The 22,202-nt window shown below is 35.0% G+C and overlaps 1 protein-coding gene across 4 annotated transcripts; it reads left to right on the top strand.

Annotated features, from left to right (window-relative positions):
* The first annotated feature begins 259 nt into the window (after nucleotides 1–259).
* LOC110632536 (sulfiredoxin, chloroplastic/mitochondrial) lies at nucleotides 260–3,003 on the top strand. 4 transcript variants are annotated; one of them, XR_009141396.1, is made up of 5 exons: nucleotides 261–436; nucleotides 511–946; nucleotides 2,320–2,353; nucleotides 2,528–2,612; nucleotides 2,728–3,003. XR_009141396.1 is itself a non-coding variant. In XM_021780798.2 (5 exons), exons 1-5 carry the CDS (start codon nucleotides 367–369, stop codon nucleotides 2,741–2,743), a joined length of 372 nt encoding a protein of 123 aa, XP_021636490.2. In that variant the 5' UTR covers nucleotides 263–366; the 3' UTR covers nucleotides 2,744–3,003. The 4 variants fall into 4 exon arrangements, 3 of the variants coding, with proteins under 3 accessions (XP_021636491.2, XP_021636490.2, XP_021636489.2); XM_021780798.2 differs by having other exon boundaries at nucleotides 263–436; nucleotides 511–677; XM_021780797.2 differs by having other exon boundaries at nucleotides 269–436; nucleotides 511–677; nucleotides 2,519–2,612.
* Nucleotides 3,004–22,202: the final 19,199 nt, after the last annotated feature.

Below are 22,202 nucleotides of genomic sequence, written 5' to 3'. Positions count from 1 at the left end.
TTCTGTTTATAGATTATAATTTAATCTAAACTTATTAGTTATTTTATATTTAATTTATAGTGAATTATATCTTCAATTTAAATTATTTTATTTATCTATTATCAAACACTATTAAAATATAATCACATTCAATTTATAGAATCAATTTAATTGATGCAATTAATATCCAAACATCACATTCAAAATTTTTTTTATAATATATGAAGTTAAAATTATATATGTACATAAATTAAAAATATTGAGCTGCCCCAAATAGTAACCAAAGCACATCTAAAAACTAGAGGCTGTCATTTTGCGGACGTCAGCCAAAAAATTGTTTCGGCTCGTCTTCACAGAAACTGAGAGAGAAGAAAATATATTGCAAAAATGGCGAATTTTGTTCTGCGACTGCCAGCAACCAGCTGCAGGAGCTTCTCTATCTCAGCATCATCCAACGGTAATGGTTCTATTTGAATCTTTGTCTCTGTTTTTCTCTAGCCAGTAGTTTTTCACTTTCTCCCTTTCACACAGGGGCTGCTCCTGGCAATGATATTGGTAAATCACAAAATGGGGGCCCAGTGATTTTGGAGCTTCCACTGAATAAGATAAGGAGGCCCCTACTGCGAACCAGAGCTAATGATCCAAATAAAGTCCAAGAACTGATGGACAGTATTAAACAAATTGGTCTCCAAGTCCCTGTATTTATATATCATTTTCTGCTTTCTCTGCAGTTATTTTCCTTTTTTTTTCGGTTCTTTTGCTTTTGTTTTATCTTTACTTCCGATTCGTCTGGACTTCTTTTGGAATAAATCATTTGCAATTTATATTTCTTTGAAAATGAATTTTTTTCTAAGTAAAAAAATTGAATTCTAAACGTGAGAATTGAAAATCAATTGAATTGATATTCCAAACAGGGAGTTAATGAATTCTTTGCAATTGCGAAAGGGTATACGCAGTGGAAATAAGGGTAATTTCTGTTCATGTGATTTTACTTACAGCGCTAATTCAAATTGATGTTCTTTGATCTGGGCATGTTTTTGGTTGATTAATAGAATTGCAAAAGAAGAATGTAGCAAGGATGTGAGAGGATTGAGCAGTTGCAGGGGTTCAAATGCTGCGTGGTTAGTGAGGGAAGTAGAATAGCAATGAGGTAAAATGGTGTTTGCTATACCAAAAAATATTAAGGAAGTCCTAATTCATACCATTTTAAGAAGGATTATGGAGTGATTATCAAAGTGGAATACAAGGGAATATCCGTAGTAAGAAATGTTAGGGAAGTAACTTAAGTTAGCAACAAAGCAGTGATAAGTTTGTATAATCTTTGGGAGCGAGAGAATTGTTCAAAGAGAATATGAATCGGTTTTGAATGTAAAATGCCAGTAATGGAGAAAAGGGAGGGTGTTTATAATCTAGAAAGCCAGGTTCCAATGATACTGTGGTTAGTGATGAATTAGAAGGTGTCAAATTTATAAAGAACACATCATTGACGTTTGAGCCAACTGTTGAAAGAGAGCTGACAACACTCTAAGCCTGCGAGGTTAAGTCTCTCTAAATCATTCTATTAATCTGAAATTAAACTTGCAATCCTATTGCTAATTTCAGAAATTAAGTTGAATTGCAGCTTGATTGAAATCTTCAATTCCCTGAGATGTGTGCTTGGATTTTTTCTCCAAATAATGGAGACAAAGACAATGGTAGTAATTATTGAATTAGTATTTGATAATAGAAATTTACTGAATTGAATGTAAATAAACTTGATTTTAATTTCATGAGTCCCACACTGCAGGCACATCTTGTCCACGCCAACTCATCTAGTCAGTAATTTAGTCATCATGGGTAGAGTACCGTTACAAGCTGGGAGTCACCAGATGAAGAGGAGGAGGAGGAGGAGGAGGAGAGAAGTGGGGGTGGGGGAGAGGGAGGGCAAGGCTGGGAAAGAAGAAGAAGAAGAAAAAAAATGAGAAGAGAGAGAGAGAGAGAATAGGACTCTGTTCTAAGCTGTAACTATGAACTTTTTGAAGCATGATACACTTGTTTTTGCTTGCTTGAGGATATGTATCAGATATGCATTTTAATTCACATAAAAGAATTTATTTTACCATAAATGAATTTATTTTACCATAAATACAAATCTACTCATTTTAAGTAAACCTTAATCCCAATGAAGTCCTCAATCAAGTTTTGGATCACTAGTCTAGTCATTTCATATGGTTTTTCATTTGATTTCTCAATTGTTTTCAGTTCCCTCTAGTTTCAGAAAGGAATAGTGGAAAAGGGAATCTGTTGATGTTATGTTATTTCAGTGCCAATCTTATGTTGACATTTTGATATCTGGTGCAGATTGATGTGCTAGAGGTTGATGGAGTTTACTATGGTATGTGCTCATTTATATTTCTTATTTTCAAATATCATGGCCTTGTCCATTGAACTATTAATCCACTGGTCAAGTGCTTGTCTTGTGAATAGGAAGTTAGGAGCGTGTGTGTGTGTGTGTGTGTCTTCAATATCCAAAGCTCATGGCTTATTTTCATATTCAAAGGATTCTCAGGCTGTCATAGGTACGAAGCACACCAGCGGCTTGGTCTCCCAACAATCCGCTGCAAAGTTCGACGTGGAACAAAAGAAACTCTGAGGTTGATCTCACGTCTTGCTAATGCCTAATAATGTCTCACTAGTTTGATTATAATCTCTTGACCGTTGGTTCTATAGTTTTATTTTTTATCTTTTCTGGTTCCATTTTATGCACAGGCATCATCTTCGGTAATTCTTAGCGGATTGAGTGAACTATGCAAATTTGCGTATCTTCTGGCAGTTATTGTAACGCACATTTGTAGACTCACCAGATACTTACAAGTAATTATGGGATTTTCTGTTAGTACTTAAATACACATTTATATACAGTTTCTCCAATGTATATTTCTTAAAAGTGATTGGCTTCGTCATAAGCTGCTATTATTACGGCAGTTTGTATTTCTTAGCAAAAGCAAAAAACTGGAATAAAATTAAAGCGCTTTGTTCTATTAAGCCTGCACTACTAATTAAGATCACTTTGATGGATTTTCTCTGACCAACAAATATAATAGTTAGTTAGAAAAGCTTCTATGTTTAAGTATTGCTACAACCTTCCTTGAATAGGAATTTGGTATTATTTGCAGGATAAATTTTAATAATTGTAATAACATAGTCTTTCAACTTAAAAATATAATATAAAACCTCTTTAACTTTCAAATTTTGTACAGTAAAATCCCTTTAACCTTCAATCACCAGTTTTGACATTTAATCAACATTTCTCTTTCCTCTCTCAAGTCATCTGTTAATTGAAACATTCTTCTCTCTGTATAAAAAATATTTTTCACGTGTAAAGATAATAATTTTATATTGTGCATAAGAGAGGAGAGAAAAGCTGACAAAGCATCACGCTGGAGCTATTCACATCAACATCTAACTGAAAAATCAATAATTAGAAATCAGAGTGATTTTACTGTACAAAATTTGAAAGTTGAAAAGGTTTTATGTTAAAATTGAAGGATTGTAATATTACAACCATATAAATTCAGGGACAATTGTTGAAATTTATCAATTGTTTGCATGGAGAAGAGGAGAGTAAGAGAATAGTTGTGTTTGGCATAATTTCGTTAATCCTTAGCAATTAATTTCTGTCAAAAACTTTAGTTCAATTTTCTATATATATATGTTAAACAGTGCTGTCATTTTAAGGTTTTTTATTATTATTTTAAATTTGCTAAAATTTTGTGAAATTGAACAGAAAATTAATACTTCATGTGAAAAGTTGTGCAAAGCAAACTCTTAAGAATTATAATATCCTAGTCAATAACTTTCTAATAAATACTTCATCTCAATATATAACTTTCTTAATCAATGAGCATGTCCAATGCCATTTCTCAATAAATAACTTATTAGCAAAGCATGCAGAAAACCCAACAAGGGCAAAGCATGCTGTAAACCCAACAAGGCCAAAAATGTAGCCCGCCCCCGCCGGCCCCCAAAAACCCCCACCCCAAAAAAAAAAAAAAAAAAAGGATTATTTGCACAAGGAAAATTCATGGACATTGTTCTACTAGATTCCAAATCATAGATGTCTAGAACAAATTTACACATCTTTTAAAGAGAAACATTAAACTCTGTACTTTTTAATCATTAACAATGATATCCTACAATGGTGTGACGTGGCAACTAGCGTGGTGTCTCTGTGACAATTGACATAACATCTTAGTTAGTAAGATGACAATTTTGTTAACAGTATGGTAGAATTAGTAAGAGTTAAAAAGTTTATTATTTAACCGGCAATTTTTATATTATAGGTTAGAATTACAAAAATTTGAGAAGTACAAGATTTTTTTGACAGTTATCCTTAATTAATTATAATTAACTCAATTATATATATATATATATAAGACACTCGACCTAATTCCACGGCTTTGTTCTCAATAATATTATGAATCTTATTTAATATATGAACAATTTAATTTTTATGAAATAAGTTAACAATATTAAGTATGAAAATGATCATGAAACCATGTATATATGTATGGTTTAAGAGATTATTTTTAAAGGTTCAAGAGAGAAAGAGATAGAATTAAAGGTTTAAGTGAGAGTGGTTAAAGAGAAGGAGACTGGGAGAGGGATACAGAATAATAATAATAGATGGATATATTAGTGTTAAATTTTAAACTTAGTTCTTTAGAAGTTTAAAATGTAGATAGAAAGAGGAGATGGAGAGAGAGAGGGAGATGGAATTATGTTTTAAGTTATACCAGCACAAAAACTAATGGTTAAGTTTTCATTTACTTAGTATTTTTTTTTAGCAAAAACCATACTTACTTAATAATTTAATATGGATAAAATAGTTCAAAATAATTTTTATATATTTATATTCCTAGTCTAATTTTATTTCTCATATAAAAATTAACTTGATTTTTTGTAAAAATTTAAATTTAAATTTAAATTACAAATAGTTATATTTTATGAATATAAATTTTATTTTGATTATATCATAATTTTAAATAAAAATATAATGCATAATATAATATTTTATATTAAGAGCATATATTTATTATATGATAAACTAATTTTATTTTTGATATATAAATTAACTTGATTTTAAACAAATTAAATTTAAAGTGCAAATAAATATATTTATAATTTTATTTTATATATTATTTTTTAAGTAATATATTATTTTTAGAACAATCTCAAATAAAATAAATATATTTATAACATTGTTAAATATAATAACTAATATAAATGAAATGTTTTTATAAACGAGTCAGCTCACGAGCCTTTATCACGAACCTATAAACGAGAATCCTATTCAACAAGTTAGTTCGTGAGCCTATTCGCAAGATAGTTTGCAAGCCTATTTAATGAGCCAGCTCAAGCTCGAATCGAATAATTTGGCTCGATTATTAAACAAATCTAAATTCAAGCTCAAGCTCGGCTCGTTTGAAAAATGAATGAAGCTAAGCTGAGCTTTTATTGAGCCAAGCCTCCAGTATTTTGCGAGCATCTTGGTTCATTTACACTCCTATGTGTTTGTTTATATTTTTAACATAATTCATTAATCATGTTATATTCATGTTGACCCTAGTCACGTTCGTATTGTTAGTAGTATACCCTAGAGTATAATTTGTAATTTATATCTTGTAAATATTAATTTCTTTTTAATGACGTATATCTTTTCTTTTAATTTAAATTGTTTAAATTTAATTGAAAATATCCTTTAATAGTTTGTAAGATATTTCATTCTTAAGATGTTAAAAATATGAGTGACGAAATAATCTAGTACAAGTATTATAAATTATGGTTCACAGTCAAGGATACCTTATTGAGTATGATTTATTTGTATAGACTATCAATGTCTGTTTATTTCCATGGATTAGTATGAGATATTAATAAGAAGGAATGGTGAATCTCATGTCATATAACAAACATAATAGGCACTTATAAGATAAGTAGGCTGAACCAGTGACATTTAGATGATATGTGCATAGAGTTTACTCTTGCCAATATATTATCATTTAGATTATAATAGTGCATATAATCTCTTAGCCTAAGATAAAACAGTTATCTTGTATATAGATGGTTTGAGTTTGATACCGTTTACATACTTGTACTAGGTATGAGTATACGGACGTGTGTTGGCTCTGATTAGCTATATAAGGAGATAGGTGTTTAATCAAAATGGAATCTGTTGCCCTAAGTAAATAGGGATAAAATTCTATATTTATCTTAATTGTTCTTGATAAATAAAGTTTCTGGCCATGACAGATAGACTTATTTAGAAAAGTGTTTTTTATTCAAAAATCTTGTTAATCAAGAATTGGAATTAAGATAAGCATATATGATTTTAAGCAATTAGGGTTTGACATAAACCATGGCCCTAACTAGAATTGGGATTATGTAACGTAGAGATTTTAGTGCATGGTATATATGATCAAGGTTCATGAATTAAATATAAATTAATTTATCACTAGTTAGATAGTCATGATACACTATGCTAGGTGTCAATCATGATTTATAAGAACTAAGAGTAATAAAGGAATTCCACTCTAAGTATGGAATAGTTCCACTAATATTAAAGAGTTAATATTATTCTCATTGCCAATTACTAATGAACCTAGAAAGTCACACACAATAAGAATAACATGATAAAAAAATAATTAATTTGATTAATTAATTAAATAGTTTAATTAATTCATTGAATTAATGTTTTTAGTTTGCAATTAGATTGTAAAGTGCCTAGAATGACTTGAAATTAAATTCATCAATAGATGTATTCAAGTTAATATTTAAAGTGTTTAAATATAAACTTGATTAATTAATCTATAAGGTAAGAGATTTTAATTTGGATTGAATGACTTGAGAAGTCATGAGAGAAAATTAATTTAAGGATATGGTGTTTTAATTCCCTAATTAATATTAACATGACAAGTGGCCAAATGAAAATTAGAAAACACATCTAATTAGTGAATTAGATGTAGACACTTGTAAAGTTAGTAATGATTAGTGGTCAACCACTAATTGACTTTAGGGAATTAAAATCTCTAATTGTTAGAGATTAGATTTTAATCTTAAAAGAGTTAATTTTTCCATCTTCCATTTTTCGTAAAACCAAACTTTCCCATCTTCTTCCTTGTGTTTAATTCAAGAGACATTTGAAATTGTCATTCTTGAATTAAAGGTAGAGAAATTGTTTCTCTATACTTCCATTAGGTTAAATAAACTCCATTTTTGTGCGAGCATTGGCCAAGATAAATAAAGGAAGCACAAAGGAGTTTTGGTTCAAGATTGGTGCTTTGATCATCTTGTTCGTGTGGATGGACTAGAGAATCGACTCTTGAGGATATTTGATTCTCCGATTTAGTGTTGAATTTAATTATGCGCTTATGTTGGTCAAAATCCTTATTTTTATCTTGTTATTTAAGGTTTTTGTTTCCTAATGGCAAATAAGCCTTTTTGTAACACCCTCCCTGTAACCACTCCATACATTCTACTGTTCCGGTGACCGGTGTCGGTCCGGACAGCTAGAACGTCCGGAAAAATATTTAAATTAAAGTCGGGAATCATAATTAACTCAAATATTAATAAGAAAAATTTAGTAAAAATTTTAGAAATAAAATACAACCAAGTAAAACGAGCCGGTGCCCAAGCGATGGGTAACCGGAGGGAAGTTGCGGTTCTCGCAACGAGGAGCCCTAGACCCGGGGGAAAAATTATAAAATAATTTTTGGGACTCCAGAAAAGGGTTATTGAGGTTCCCATGGCATTAGAATGCCAAGAAAATACTTAGAAAAATTTTTCTATCGGTACAGACAATTTTGGCCCGTTAAGCCAAACGGAGGGCATTTTGGTCATTTCGCCTTCCGAGGTGATTTTTGGCCGACTTGTCCAGTTGAGTAAATAATTAATATGACATAAAATATGAAGAAACATTACCAAAAATTAAAGTGAAAATGAGTAGAGAAGAAGAGAAAAGAAAAATGAGAATAAATGTCAATTTTGACATCATATGATGTCATCTAAGAGTTACCCACCAATCACATTTAGTCAACACTTAAATTAACTAATAAAATATGTATAAAAACACAACAAAAGCTCCTAAAATTCCAGCAGCCATCACTTTTACAAAGTTCACCCGTAACTCTCAATTCCCATAGCCAAACCTCCATTGATTTTCAACCAAAGCTTCCTTTCTCCTTTGTTTCCACCACTAAACCCTAACCCCTTTCATTAAACTTTGACTATATCACTTGGGGAAGCTCTTGGCAGCCAAGAAGAAGAAGGAAATTGAAGTTTTGAGTGGGAAAAATTCTGCTCATTCAAGTTAGTGCTACAATTTCATTTTCTTTCTTTTAAATCTTAGTTAGAACATCATTTTGAGCTAAGAAATTTTATGAAATTGAAGTAAAATATATGTGTTATGCTACCTTAAATTTCCAGCAGCCCTATGAAAGTATGAGGTTGATTGTTTAATAAACTTAGAGTGGTTGGAAATCATGGTTAAGGTATTAATATGCATGGAGATTGAACTAAGCATGTTAATCAAGGGTTATGAGTATTTGGCTTGGACATTAGGGTTTGGAAAGGTGAAATTGTGACTTAGCTTAGGAAATGGTTAGAGAACTTTTTAATGGTCAATTAGTGACCATTTTAGGTAGGTTGACCCTAATTAGAACTGAAAAATGAGATGGTAAAGTGAAAGTATAAACTGCCCTATGGACAGCAGCATAGGGACTGAAATTTCAGTCCCTTTGCACTGCCATAACTTGGGCTGTACTTGTCCAATTGATGTTTGGCCAATTGGACATGAAACTAGGCTTATAATGGCACATTTTTGCTGAAGAAACCATGCCCAAAAGACCAAAGCAAAAGGGTCAAAACTCAGCCACAATCCGGAACCCTGAAACTGCCTCTGCAGAATTTGACCAAATGAACAGTAACTGTTCATTTGGCCATAAGTCACTGTAGATTTGGTCAATTGGTCTGAAATTTTTACAGCAACAAGTTAAGACATAGACAAACAACTTTCATGAAGAAACCTACCCCAAATTATGGCCAGAACCCATTCAACCAAGTGACTCAAGTCACTGTTCATGCACTGTAGATATGGTAAAATTCTGCAGAATGCATATCCGTACAGCTTGGGTTTTTGGGCCATATCTGGAGCTACAAAACTCCAAATGGAGTGATTCAAAAAAGGAAATTCAACTAGACAAAATAAGGAACAACTTTTATGTTTTACATTTCTTCAAATTCCAACAGTAACAGTATCCAATGGAACAGTGAAGTTATGGTACAAAATCTGAAAAATCTGCTCCTTTGGTTTAATGCTTGGAAATGGTAAAAACACTTAATGCCAACAAGTTTTAAACACCAAATGTGGTATGTTGGGAGTGCCAAAGTCAATGTACACCTTTTTATTCTAAAAGTCAACATTTTTGTTGACCAATGATGAATAGTGACACCAAAAAAGTTGAAATTCACAAATTGAAGAATTTAAAAGTTTCAAATGCCCTAGTATACCTAACAAGATTGGTTTGGATAGTTTGGCATGCCAATAGGGTTCAGTTAGCAGTACTGCACATGGCAAAAATGCCATTTTGTGATTTCATGGCTTTTAGCCATTCTGACTTTGTATTGAGACTTGGCCTTGTGCCTGATATTATTTACAGCTTGTTAGCTGTTCTGTTGCACACCGGGAGATGCATATGTGACCGATGGTGTGATGGCCCGAGGTACTAGGTACCCAGCGCCAGTTTACCCGTTATCCAGTCCAGTCGTCTAGTGTAGGTTACTTGGGGCAACCAAATGAATAAAAGTGAACAAAGCTAATGAATTAATGAATATACCAAGATCAAACAAAGAAAGCATACACATTGTATACACATTTATTTTCTTGCTATTTTCTTCTATTATATTATTGCACCACTAAGCATTATTGCTTAGCGTGTTGCTTTTGCCACGCGTAGGTACTGGAGATCCCGATCGTGAGCCCGTGAGACCATCGGGTGAGTCCATCGCAGATTCTGCTCGATGTCCGTGTCACCTCACTACCTGCAGTGCATCGGTAGGGCACTAGGTGTCATTTTGTCATTTTGATATTTTGTAGCAGATTTGTATTTTCTCATATGTATTTGAACTCATGTAATATATTTTGATGTATATGTAAATTATGAAAATTGTATTTGTTAATGGAAAAGTAGATGTTTACTTGTGATTTACATGCGAACATCACATGTGAATGATGAATGAAAATGGAAATTGAAATGTGGAAATCATGATATTGAATTTGGTGTTGATAATGGATGTTTGAGAAATATTGTTGAGATTTTGGATATTGGAGTTTGAGATGATGAAATAAAAATATTGGAAGTGTTTTTAACAGGTTCCGAAGAACGGTTTTCTCCATTTTTAGCCGGTACTCCGCCGGATTTTCTTAAAAATTTTCGGAACCTTAAATGAATGATACTTTTGATAAATGGTTTAAATAATTTGTATTTCATAAATTATGTGCAAAAGCATTGTCTAAATTAATTGAGGAATATTAGAGTGTGCCGGTACACCAGGTGACATTACTTACTCGGGTATACTGTACACGGGTAAGGGGTGTCACACTTTTAGCAATTGAGTTACAATTGTTGTAACCAAAATATGTATTTTGCAATAGTATAAATCATTTATATGTTGCATGCAATACTAGGAATTAAAATTTTTTTAAAATTGCTAAGTTTTCACCCTTAGTGCTATTTTTCTTTTAATTGGTATCAGAGCCACCCTATTTTGCCATTCTATTTTTTTTTTTTTAAATAGTATCAGAGCCATCATATTTTTCCATTAGAAACTTTATTTCATATTATATGTTGGTTGGGAATCAAAGAAAATTCATTTTGTAATGTTAAAATGTCACGACCCAACCTATGGGCCGGACCGGCACTAGGACCTGGGCCAGCCTAAAGCCCCCAAGGCCCGTAGTAAGCCTAACTGTTCATTAACCCAACTCTAAGGCCCATTTGGGCCCAATATCAAGAAAACAAACGGACAGAGTCCGGCCATAAAATGGACTTACCAACGGGGAGTTTTCGACTCACCCGACCTGTAAAACATAATAAATACTCAATTGGGGAGCTCAGCTCACCCTCCACATACTCATATCCTCATAAAAATAAATGGGAGCTCAGCTCCCTCATCCAATCCATCGAACATGCATATCATTATACGTTTACAGGTCCAACATGATAATAATATTACATACCATATCAAATAAATACTTCTAACACATGCGGAAATTCTAGGAGTAAATAAAATTACACAAATATTGATAAACAACCTGCGAAGGAGAAAAGCAGGTTAACCAAAATAAAATCCTCCTGTAGCCTGAAAAAAATATTGAACAGGAGTGAGCGTTCGACTCAGAGAGTAAAATATCAATTTTAACCATAATCTCTATAACTATCTAAAACTAATGCACCCTGTAGAGTGAAATGCAACATCCATATCATTTTCACATCATAACATCAAAAAGGTAATTTGGAGCACTCACGCACCCTGTAGCATCAATCATAACATATGGGAGCTGATCCCCATCTGACTCTCTTAAATCCAACACAGTGCCGTGAAGAACTCAAGCCGGACTTTCGCTTAATAAACCAAATCGAGGGTCCCAGCGAAGAACTCAAGCCGTGACTACCCCTCGAAGGATCGGGTCCCAGCGAAGAACTCAAGCCGTGACTACCCGTCCTATCCATAGTCCACACCACATCACACGCACGCCAACGCACACACACTGCTCCAAATTACCACAACAACATCATGGCACTTTAACATTTATCAATGCATCATAAATCGTGCCTAGAGTTTAACTACATAAATATATGCATATAAGTGATGCATGGACATGTTGAACATATAATAATATCGAAATTACAATTAAAATTAATATTTTACTCACAGATTTGACGACAATCACTGTGGCGGCTGGGCGAAGGAAGAACGCTGTCTCGGCTCACCTGACAATTTTATTACAATCATTTAATAAATTTGACTCAGTACAAATAAAGAAAAAGACCAATACGTCCTAAGTCATGCCAAAAATCCGGTAGAGTCTCCCCTATACCTAGGACCTACCCAACCTGCAAAAGGGCTCAAAATACACTTCTATACTCATAATCCATATATCCACAACTCAATCACATCACATAGCCCCTCTTGGGCCCATCAAATCAATCATCCAATCACAATATGTAAAATTTCAATTTAGTCCCTATAATTGACCATTTTTACAAAAACTGCCCAAATCAGCTCTAAAAATTCTAAAACTTTGCCCCGCGGTCCTTAGCAATATTACTAAGCTATTGCAAAAAGAATCATAATTTTCTAAGCTATCACGAATATTTTATGGATTTTTAATCCTATTTAAGCACTAGAAAATTACGAAAAAGCAAGGTTCGGGTTTACCTTTGCCAATTCCGACTTCGGGAACACGCTCGGGACGTCTGACAATGGGGGGCTAGCCAAAACCTCGGTCCAATTCGGAGACTTTTCCGGTAACAGGTCTGTCTGGCCCGAAATTTGCAGATCCGGACAACTGTCGAATTTCCGCAAATTGAGGATACCTACACGTAGCCCAATAATAATATATAAAAAAAATCAGGGGTGTTACATAAAAATTAAAAAATTTTGAGTTCTAAGGCTATTACGTGGCCTATGTATGTTCTAGAACACTAGTCGTGTAACATTCTATTGGAATTAGAAATTCTGGAGAAAAAACATACACCTGGCGTGTCCAATAATATGGGGCATGTTGTAGAACATAGCCCGTGTTATGGAACACACCCTGGCTGTGTTTTACCCGACGTGTTTAATAACATGGGGCGTTTTGTAGAACATGACCTATGTTATCAAACACACCTAAGCCGTGTTTTGCTAGAAAATCCTACTTTTTCAATTTTTTTTTTTTAAATTTTTCCTACTTTTTCTTTATGATTGAAGCATTTAATCATAATTTCAACCAAAATAACATGTTTTTTGGATGAGATTCAAAAAAGGAAAATAATTATTTTTAATATTAGATATTTAAAAATATATTTTCTATTCAAGAGTTGAATATGGAAATGCATGAAGGATGATTATGGACTTAGATTGACCTATGTGATTGGTTTATTTATTTTTATTTTTTGGTAATGTAATAATTAAGTTTATTATTTAGTAAGGGTATGTATTATAAAGTTTTTATAATCATTCCTAGGTTGTAAATTCATTTATTTGGGCTTGCATGCTCTTTTTTTTTTTTTTTTTTTTTTTTTTTTGTGTTTTCACCTTAATATGCCAAGAATACTTAATGTAATTGGCTTTAGTGGAAATTACAAGAAGAAATAAGTTCATATCATTGATGGAGATCAATGGGAGTACAAGACTTCAAGAGCTGAAGATTGTCAAGCTTGGTTCTAATAGATAAATATTAACCTAGCATGCGCTAAAGATCTAATCCTTGTGGGTAGCATTGGATTCCTATATAATAGTCTATGATCATGCTTTTACATTACTATTGATGAATGTATGTATGAGATATGTATATTGTAACACCCCTGTTTGCATAGCCTGGTAGATTTCACTGTTTCGGTGACCGGTGTCGGTCCGGACAATTAAGGGGATTAGAACCACACTTAAGGCAACTAGAAAAGCTATATACACAAATAATTAGTAATGTCCAATTAGTTAAGTATAAATAAAAAAAAAACAGAATATAAGAAGTTAAACGAGCCGAGAGTCACAGCGATAGGTGACTTTCTCATGAACGACTGCGAAGTCATTTTAAACTCAAATTTCCAATCGTAAAATGTGACACCGCGGTCCTTAGGACCCTTATGAACACAATGGAAAAGAGAAAATCACGAAAAAGAACTGTTAAGCCAGCCAAATAATTAGGTCAAGGAGCCGGAAGAAATATTGAATTAATTGCAAACCGAGATGAACCGGCGAGGGGCAATTTGGTCAATTGACCCCGAGAGCTGACTCCTGACCTAACTGTCAAATAAAATCGGAGAAAAGAAAATTTCAGAGTCGGGAATTAAATTAAAAAACTAATAGGAAAAAAATAGAAAAAAAAGGTTGGAAAAAGGTTATTACATAATGCATGATGCAATAAACCTAATATTTATATAATTGAAAATTTGGGGATAAATCTTAATAATTAAAAGACAAAATAAAAGGAAAAAAAAAATTGGTTTCTTTTTTTCATTTCCGTCAACTCTCATCTCCTCTCTCATCTCTCTCATTTTCTTAACCTCCTCCATTGAAGCTCACTAAAAAGCTTCTTAAACCCAAGATTTGAGCCATAAAATTTATAAGTTTCTTAATTAAAACTTGTAGTTGAGTCTTGTTAAGAAGATTGGAAAGAGAAAAATTGAAAGAAGCTTGAAGAATCAAGAAGTTGGAAAGCTCCATTTGAGATAAGCTCTCTTCCTTAATTTTGATTGAATTATAAGTATAGAAGTAAGATGAAAGTGGTTAGAAATACATGAAAACATGCAAAATCATGCCTATCTAGAACCCTAGGAATTTTGGCCAGTAGCAAACTAATGTTGAAATGGGTAATTTTGATACAAATAATGAAGTGGTTAAGTGTAAGTGAGGGTATGAGTACTAAAAATGCATTTAGAATTCAACAAGTTAGTAAGATAAGAAAGTTAGGGTTTGGACCTAGGGTTTGGGAGGCAAAATTGTGAGAAATTGGTAAATGATATATTTGACCTAATGTGAATTGAAAAATGGTCATTTGTGACCAAATGAGGTGTGTTAGAAGTGTTGGAATTAAAATCCAATTCAGATTGGATAAGGTCATGTGCTGGCAGCATGACTAAAATTTCCTTTGAGGGACCAAAAATGAAATTTTACAAGTCCAATGGATATGGGACCAATTGGGGATGAAAATAGACACTAAATGACACAATTTTCATTTAGGAAGCCTGCCCAAAAAGTGACTAAAACCTAATGAACAAAGTGACCGAAGTTAAGAAATCGCAGGCTGCCCTGCACAACCTGACCAAATGAACAGTGTTTATTCATTTGGTCATAACTCGAGCTAGGCAGGTCAAAATAACCTGAAATTTTACCAGTGATTAGATGAGATATATACCTAAAACTTTCATGAAGAACACCAACCCAAATTATGGCATTAACCCAATTAAATTACTGAGCCAAGTTGGGTCACTGAATCTGCAGACTGCATATTTGCCATTTGAACAGTAATGTTTCAATGGCTATAACTCTCTCTAGAAAACTCCGATTTAGGTGATTCTTGAACTGATGGAAACCTAAGGCATAGTAGAACATTTCATGTGAAGAAAATTAGACCAAATTATGGAACTAACTTGATCAAATTGCTGAGCGAAGTTGGAATCAATAATCTGCCAGAATAAAATTCTGCAGCATAAACAGTAAACGTAATTTGCTTATAACTTGAGCTACAAAACTCCAATTGGGGTAATTCAAAAAGGAGAATAAACTCAAGATAATAGGAAACATTTTCTATGAAGAAAGTTTTGCCAAATTCCAACAGTAAACTAACCAATGAAACAGTACAATTAGGGACACCAAAATTGAAAATTGGCAATTTTGCCTAAATGACCTAAGTTTTGAGAAAATGACCAAAACCAACGAGTTTGGTGACCAAAATGTGGTATGTGGGTAAATTTGGAATTCCCATACCTATTAAGCCTTAGAAAGTCAATAATTTGACTTGAATAGTGTAGTGAATAGTAACCCAAAACAAAAAATTTCGAGAACGTCGAATTTAGCACGTTAGAGCTAGGTAAAAGTGAAGCTAAATTTATTTTGGGTTTATGTTAAGTTCTAGTACTGAAACATTGTAAAATTGTGTGTTTCAATTGGAAAGGATACCAGGAAAGAACCCGAGGAACCGAGTCGAGGCCAAGAGGCAACTCGCTTGAGGTTTGTGCACAACGTATACTTTTTATAATCATCTTTTACATACTGTTTTGAATAATGTGAAATATTGGATTATGGCATTCTTATGATGTTTGATCTAAATTGTTGAAATGTTATTATGTATATTTGAAATGACAATGTTTAGCAAATTGTTAAGATAAGTTTTGAAACCATAGTGTCATGACCATATATTTGAACACCTCACTAGCACGACTAGTGGGGGTAATTAGTTTCGAATTTTGATTCCTTCTCTGGAGAAGTGTTGAGGTGTGCCAGTAGAAGAGGATGTGAATGGATATCCATATATTTGAGCTAGCTAGCCTTGTGATGTGATTTCTCTTTAGCCTCTGGCTATTGAGATTCTATTTGTTTCGAATGGCATGATCTAACTGTGAGTTTTATGAAATGTGTTTTGATACTTTGAAATAAACTTGGTTTGCATTAAAATCTCATAATTCATGTTTTGTGTTTAATGCTCATGTTTAGTCAATTTTTTTGAATAAATGTGATTGAAGTTATGCATAAAGATTATTTTAGTATGTTGTGCACCACTGAGTCTTAGTACTCAGCGATAGCTTCTATTGCTGTCACAGATACAGAGACTAGAAGAGTAGCAGACTGAGCTGCTAAGGATTAAAGATCGTTCAGCTTGAAGTTATCGAATATAATTTATACCCTAATTGTAAATATTTCTTTTGATGTATGTATTGCATATAAATGTATGGACATGTAATGGGTCTTGGGCAGCTTGTACAAAATTTGTATGAAGTTTGTAATAAAGTTTAGTTTATATTTCTATTGATGTAAAATTTGGTAAGAATGTATATAAATTGTTTTGTCTCTGATGAAATATGAGTAAAACCATTTTATTTAATTTGAATGAAATATATTGTTAGTATTTTGAGGATTATTGAATTTTGAACTTAAGAAATTGATTGAAATGATTATGGAGTTGTTGAAATGGATTGAGTTTGATTGTGAAATTGAGGTAGTTGTTGAGAAAAATTTTTAGAAGTGCTTTTTACAGGTATTTGAAGAACTGGTTTCTCAAGATACAGACAGAACTCTATCAAAATTTATATAAAATTTGCGAAAAAATAAAATGGGCCAAAAGTTTTAACTAGTTTTTAATTTCAATTAAATGTTTTAAATACTCATTAGAAATGCTCACCACTTATCAAAAATAAGAAAATTGTTTTAAAATCCCTTGTAGGGTACTTAATGAGTTATCGGTAGGTGAAATTCGATAGTTCATTAGGTATTCTACGGGATCATGTTATGCCTTACAGGGGGGTAAGGTGTGACATGTTTTAGTGGTATCAGAGCAAGTTTTTTAAGTATGTTTTAAATTGTGAATTTGTGTTTTTTCTTTGTTAAGTATAACTGCTCAATGTCCATAATTGTTACATCCAGTGCATTACATCATGAATATGAACTAACGGAGGGAAATCTCCATGTGTTACTTGTTCAGGAGATACCCTAACTTCAGCCTGAAATGGAAGAAGGGGATCGCTCAGTTGAGCAGTCTGTTGAAGCTGAGGCACAAGGGGAAGCCCCAGCTTTACCGAATGTCAGTGGGTCAGTAGCACCAGCCCCGCAAATGTCACAGTTTCCTGCACAGTTCGCGCAGTAGATGGCTGCGATGTTTCAACAAATGGCTGGGGGTATGCCTGTTCAAGCTCCATCCCAGACACCTATGGCATAACCACTGCCTCTAGCCAGACAGTATGACAAGTTACTGAAGTATGGGGCTGCAGAATTTAAGGGTACAGTGGACCCTTTAGAGGCAGAGCAATGGCTTGAAAGAATGGACAGAGTATTTAAGAAGCTGCACTGCCAAGATGAATTGAAGTTTGAATACTCTGTGTCGCTACTGTAAGGGGATGCGTATGATTGGTGGAAGACCATCCCCCACAGCCTGGCTGAACCACCAGTGTTGACCTGGGATGACTTCATCAGAGAGTTCAGGCAGAAATACATCCTAGATGCATATGTTGATCAGAAGTTACAAGAGTTTCTGAGTCTAAAACAAGGCAACAAAATAGTAGCAGAGTACGAGAGGGAGTTCTTCCGCTTAAGTCATTATGCTGGGAGTCTCCTTACTACTAGCAAGGCAAGATGCAAGAGATTTGAGATGGGTTTGAAGCCCAGTATAAGGATGCAAGTTGTGGGATTTCAACACAGCAACTTCTCAGAGCTCATGTCTCAAGCACTTGAATTGGAAAGAATAGAATCAGAAGCAACCCCAGTGAAAGAAAAATCAGAAAAAGCTGAGAAATCAGAAAAAGACAAGGGGGAAAAATCAGTTGAACAGAGTTCTAGTGCTACCTCTGGAAAGAAAAAGAAATTTAGTGGACCCAACAGGGCTCGAGGTGGAAGACTTGGTAGGGGCAAATTTTCTGGACAGAGACCCCCTAGGTCTGGTTAGCAGTCGAGCAGGGGTTCACATTCTACCCACCCCTGTGAGACTTGTGGTAAGATTCATGGGGGGGGGGGGGAGTGTTATTGGGCCACTGGAGTGTACTTTAACTGCGGAGGCAAGGGTCATTTAGCAAGAGACTGTACTAGTGCTCCGTCTCCGAGATATGGTCCAGCTCCTACTACTGCTGAGGGATCTATTCAGAGTCCTGCTCCCAGAGGCTCACAGTCTATTGGCAGAGGAAGAGGCAGAGGAAGAGGCAGAGGTAGAGGTACTGCTTCAGGCAGTCAGGGCACAGTTGGTAAGTCGGCACAAGGGAGTGCTTCAGTCAGGGTTTATTCAATGAGACAGTGAGAAAAGGCTGAGACTTCTGATGTTGTAGCCGGTACATTCTCTATCTCTGAGCAAGATGTATTTGTGTTGTTTGATCCGGGTTCAACCCATTCATATGTTAGTGCTAGCATAGTCAGTTCACTTGTTGTTCCATGTGTGCAAATGGGTTTTGAAGTGCTAGTAACTAGTCTGTTAGGACAAGAGGTCCGGGTCAACAGAATTTATAGGGACTGTCCTTTGGTGATCTAAGGACATGTTTTCCTGTCAGATTTGATTGAAATGCCCTTCAAAGATTATGATATTATCTTGGGCATGGATTGGTTAGCTAAGCATCACGCTATGATTGACTATAGACTGAAGACAGTTACTTTTGGTCTTTCTTTGTACGATGATGTGGTAATACATGGGGAGAGGCATTTACTGTCATCAAACATCATTTCGGCTACACTAGCCAGAAGGATGATCAGAAAGGGTTGTGAAGCATACTTGGCACATGTAATAGACACCCAAGTGGGGAGTCCAGCATTGAAGGACATCCCTACTGTATGTGACTTTCCAGATGTATTTCCTGATGAATTGCCAGGATTACCTCCAGAAAGAGAGGTGTAGTTTGAAATTGATGTTATGCCTGGTGTGGACCCAATCTCCATAATGCCATATAGAATGGCACCTGCAGAACTAAAAGAGTTGAAAGTGCAATTGCAAGAATTGCTTGACAAGGGCTTTATCCGCCCTAGTGTGTCACCTTGGGGAGTGCCAGTGCTGTTTGTTAAGAAGAAGGATGGCACTCTCCGCTTATGTATTGACTACCAACAGTTGAATAAGGTGACAATAAAGAATAGATATCCATTGCCCTGCATTGATGACTTGTTTGATCAGTTGAGGGGTGCAGCTGTGTTCTCCAAAATTGACCTGAGATCAGGTTATTATCAGCTGAAAGTACAAGAGCAGAGTATTCCTAAAATTGCCTTTAGAACCTGCTATGGCCATTATGAGTTATTGCTCATGCCATTCGGGTTAACTAATGCTCCGGCTACTTTTATGGATCTGATGAACACTATCTTCAGACCATACCTCGACCAGTTTGTTGTGGTATTTATAGATGATATATTGGTCTATTCGAGGAATGCAGAAGAGCATGATAGACATCTGCGGATTGTACTGCAGACTTTGAGGGAAAAACAGCTATATGCCAAATTGTCGAAGTGTGAATTTTGGCTGAAGGAGATATCCTTTTTGGGGCATGTAGTATTAGAAGAGGGCATTAAGGTAGATCCAAGTAAGATTGAAGCTGTCCTTAATTGGAGGCCACCCAGAAATGTCACAGAGATTCACAGTTTTCTGGGTTTAGCTGGATACTACCGTAGATTTGTGAAGGGATTCTCCATGTTGGCATCTCCATTGACCAAGCTGCTTAGAAAAGATGTGAAATTTCAGTGTACGGACAAATGCCAGTAGAGTTTTGATGAATTGAAGAGATGTTTCATCAAGCTCCATCGACTTTACCTACTCTGGGTAAAGAATATACAGTATATAGTGATGCTTCTCACAATGGGTTAGGCTGTGTATTGATGCAAGATCGAAATGTCATTGCCTATGCATCACGCTAGCTAAAACCGCATGAGAGGAATTATCCAACACGTGATTTGGAGCTTGCAGCTATTGTGTTTGCTCTTAAAATCTGGAGACATTATTTGTATGGAGAGAAGTGTTACATTTACACATATCATAAGAGTTTGAAGTATTTGGGCATCCAGAAAGAGTTGAATTTGAGACAGAGGAGATGGTTAGAGTTGATAAAAGACTATGATTGTTTGATAGACTATCAGCCAGGGAAAGCTAATGTTGTGGCTGATGCCTTAAGTTGCAAGACTATGGCAAGTCTACGGGTTACTCCTTTGTCTTTGGTACATGAGTTGAGATCATTACATGCCAACTTAGAGATTAATGATGATGGGCAGACAGCAGTTGCATGGCATGTACAGCCAGTGTTAATTGATCAAATTTGAATGGCTGCTCAGAATGATCAGAAGTATCAGAAGCTGATAGAAGAAGTCCGGCAAGGCAAGAAACCAGAATTTTCAATCAAAGATGATGGTTTACTGCTACACCAGGACAGAATGTGTGTTCCTAATGATGTTGATTTAAGGCAGATCATTTTGAAGGAAGCACATGAGTCTCCTTTTGCCATGCAACCTGGTGGCACAAAAATGTATAGAGGGCTAAAGGAGCATTACTGGTGGATGGTATGAAAAGAGATGTGGCAGAGTTTGTATCCAAATGCCTAACTTGTCAGCAAGTGAAGGCAGAGCATCAAGTACCCGCTGGGTTGTTACATCCACTACCAGTACCAGAATGGAAATGGGAGAGAATAACAATGGATTTTGCAATGGGACTTCCGAGGACACAGAAGAGTCATGATACAATATGGGTCATTATTGACAGACTGACTAAATCTGCTCATTTTTTTGCCAGTTCGGGTAGACTACAGTTTAGAAAGATAAGCCAAGTTATACATCGATGAGATTGTGAGACTGCATGGAGTGCCAGTATCCATCGTGTCAGACAGGGATCCTAGGTTCACTTCTAGATTCTGGGGTAGTCTTCAGAGAGCCCTAGGAACAAGATTGAACTTCAGTACTGCATTCCACCCACAGACAGATGGCCAATCTGAGAGGCTAATTCAGATCTTGGAGGACATGTTACGGGCTTGTGTGATTGAATTTGAGGGCAGTTGGGATACACACTTGCCTTTGATTGAGTTTGCTTACAACAACAGCTACCAATCAAGCATTGGGATGCCTCCATATGAAGCTTTGTATGGCAGAAAATGTAGAACCCCATTGTGTTGGAATGAAGTGGGTGAAAGAAAGATGATTGGACCCGAAATTGTTCAACAAACTGAAGAGAAAATCAGGGTGATTCGAGGTCGACTTAAGACTGTATCAGACCATCAGAAGTCCTACATTGATCTGAAGAGAAGGGATATTGAGTATGCAGTGGGTGAGAAAGTTTTCCTCAAGGTTTCTCCTTGGAAGAGAATTATGAGATTCTGCAGAAAGGGTAAACTGAGTCCTCATTTCATTGGGCCATATGAGGTTCTGGAAAGAGTGGGTCCTTTGGCATATCGGTTGGCACTACCTCCAGAGTTAGAGAAGATACATAATGTTTTCCATGTGTTTATGTTGAGGAGGTACCGATTAGACCCATCTCATGTACTACCAGTAGAGGAAATTGAAGTGAATCCAGACCACACATATGAAGAATAACCCATATAAATTCTGGCTTATGAAGTGAAGCAGCTACGGAACAAGCAAATACCGTTGGTAAAAGTGTGTGGAACCATCATTCGGGCCAGGAGGCTACTTGGGAACGAGAAGAGGACATGAAAAGATAGCACCCACAATTGTTCTGAGATTGATACCAGGTAAAATTTCGAGACGAAATTTATTTAAGGGGGGGAGAATTGTAACACCCCTGTTTGCATAGCCTGGTAGATTTCACT

The sequence above is a fragment of the Hevea brasiliensis genome, chromosome 11 (assembly GCF_030052815.1).
Source record: "Hevea brasiliensis isolate MT/VB/25A 57/8 chromosome 11, ASM3005281v1, whole genome shotgun sequence".
In the NCBI taxonomy this organism is placed as follows: Eukaryota; Viridiplantae; Streptophyta; class Magnoliopsida; order Malpighiales; family Euphorbiaceae; genus Hevea; species Hevea brasiliensis.
Note: the sequence above shows the minus strand (reverse complement) of the source record. Positions and strands in the feature narration are given on the sequence as shown.

Coding starts and splice junctions, on each gene's coding strand:
- LOC110632536 (XM_021780797.2), top strand. CDS start 367: ATGGCGAATTTTGTTCTGCGACTGCCAGCAACCAGCTGCAGGAGCTTC. Junction 437..510: donor TATCTCAGCATCATCCAACG/GTAATGGTTCTA, acceptor CCTTTCACACAG/GGGCTGCTCCTGGCAATGAT. Junction 678..2,319: donor AAATTGGTCTCCAAGTCCCT/GTATTTATATAT, acceptor TATCTGGTGCAG/ATTGATGTGCTAGAGGTTGA.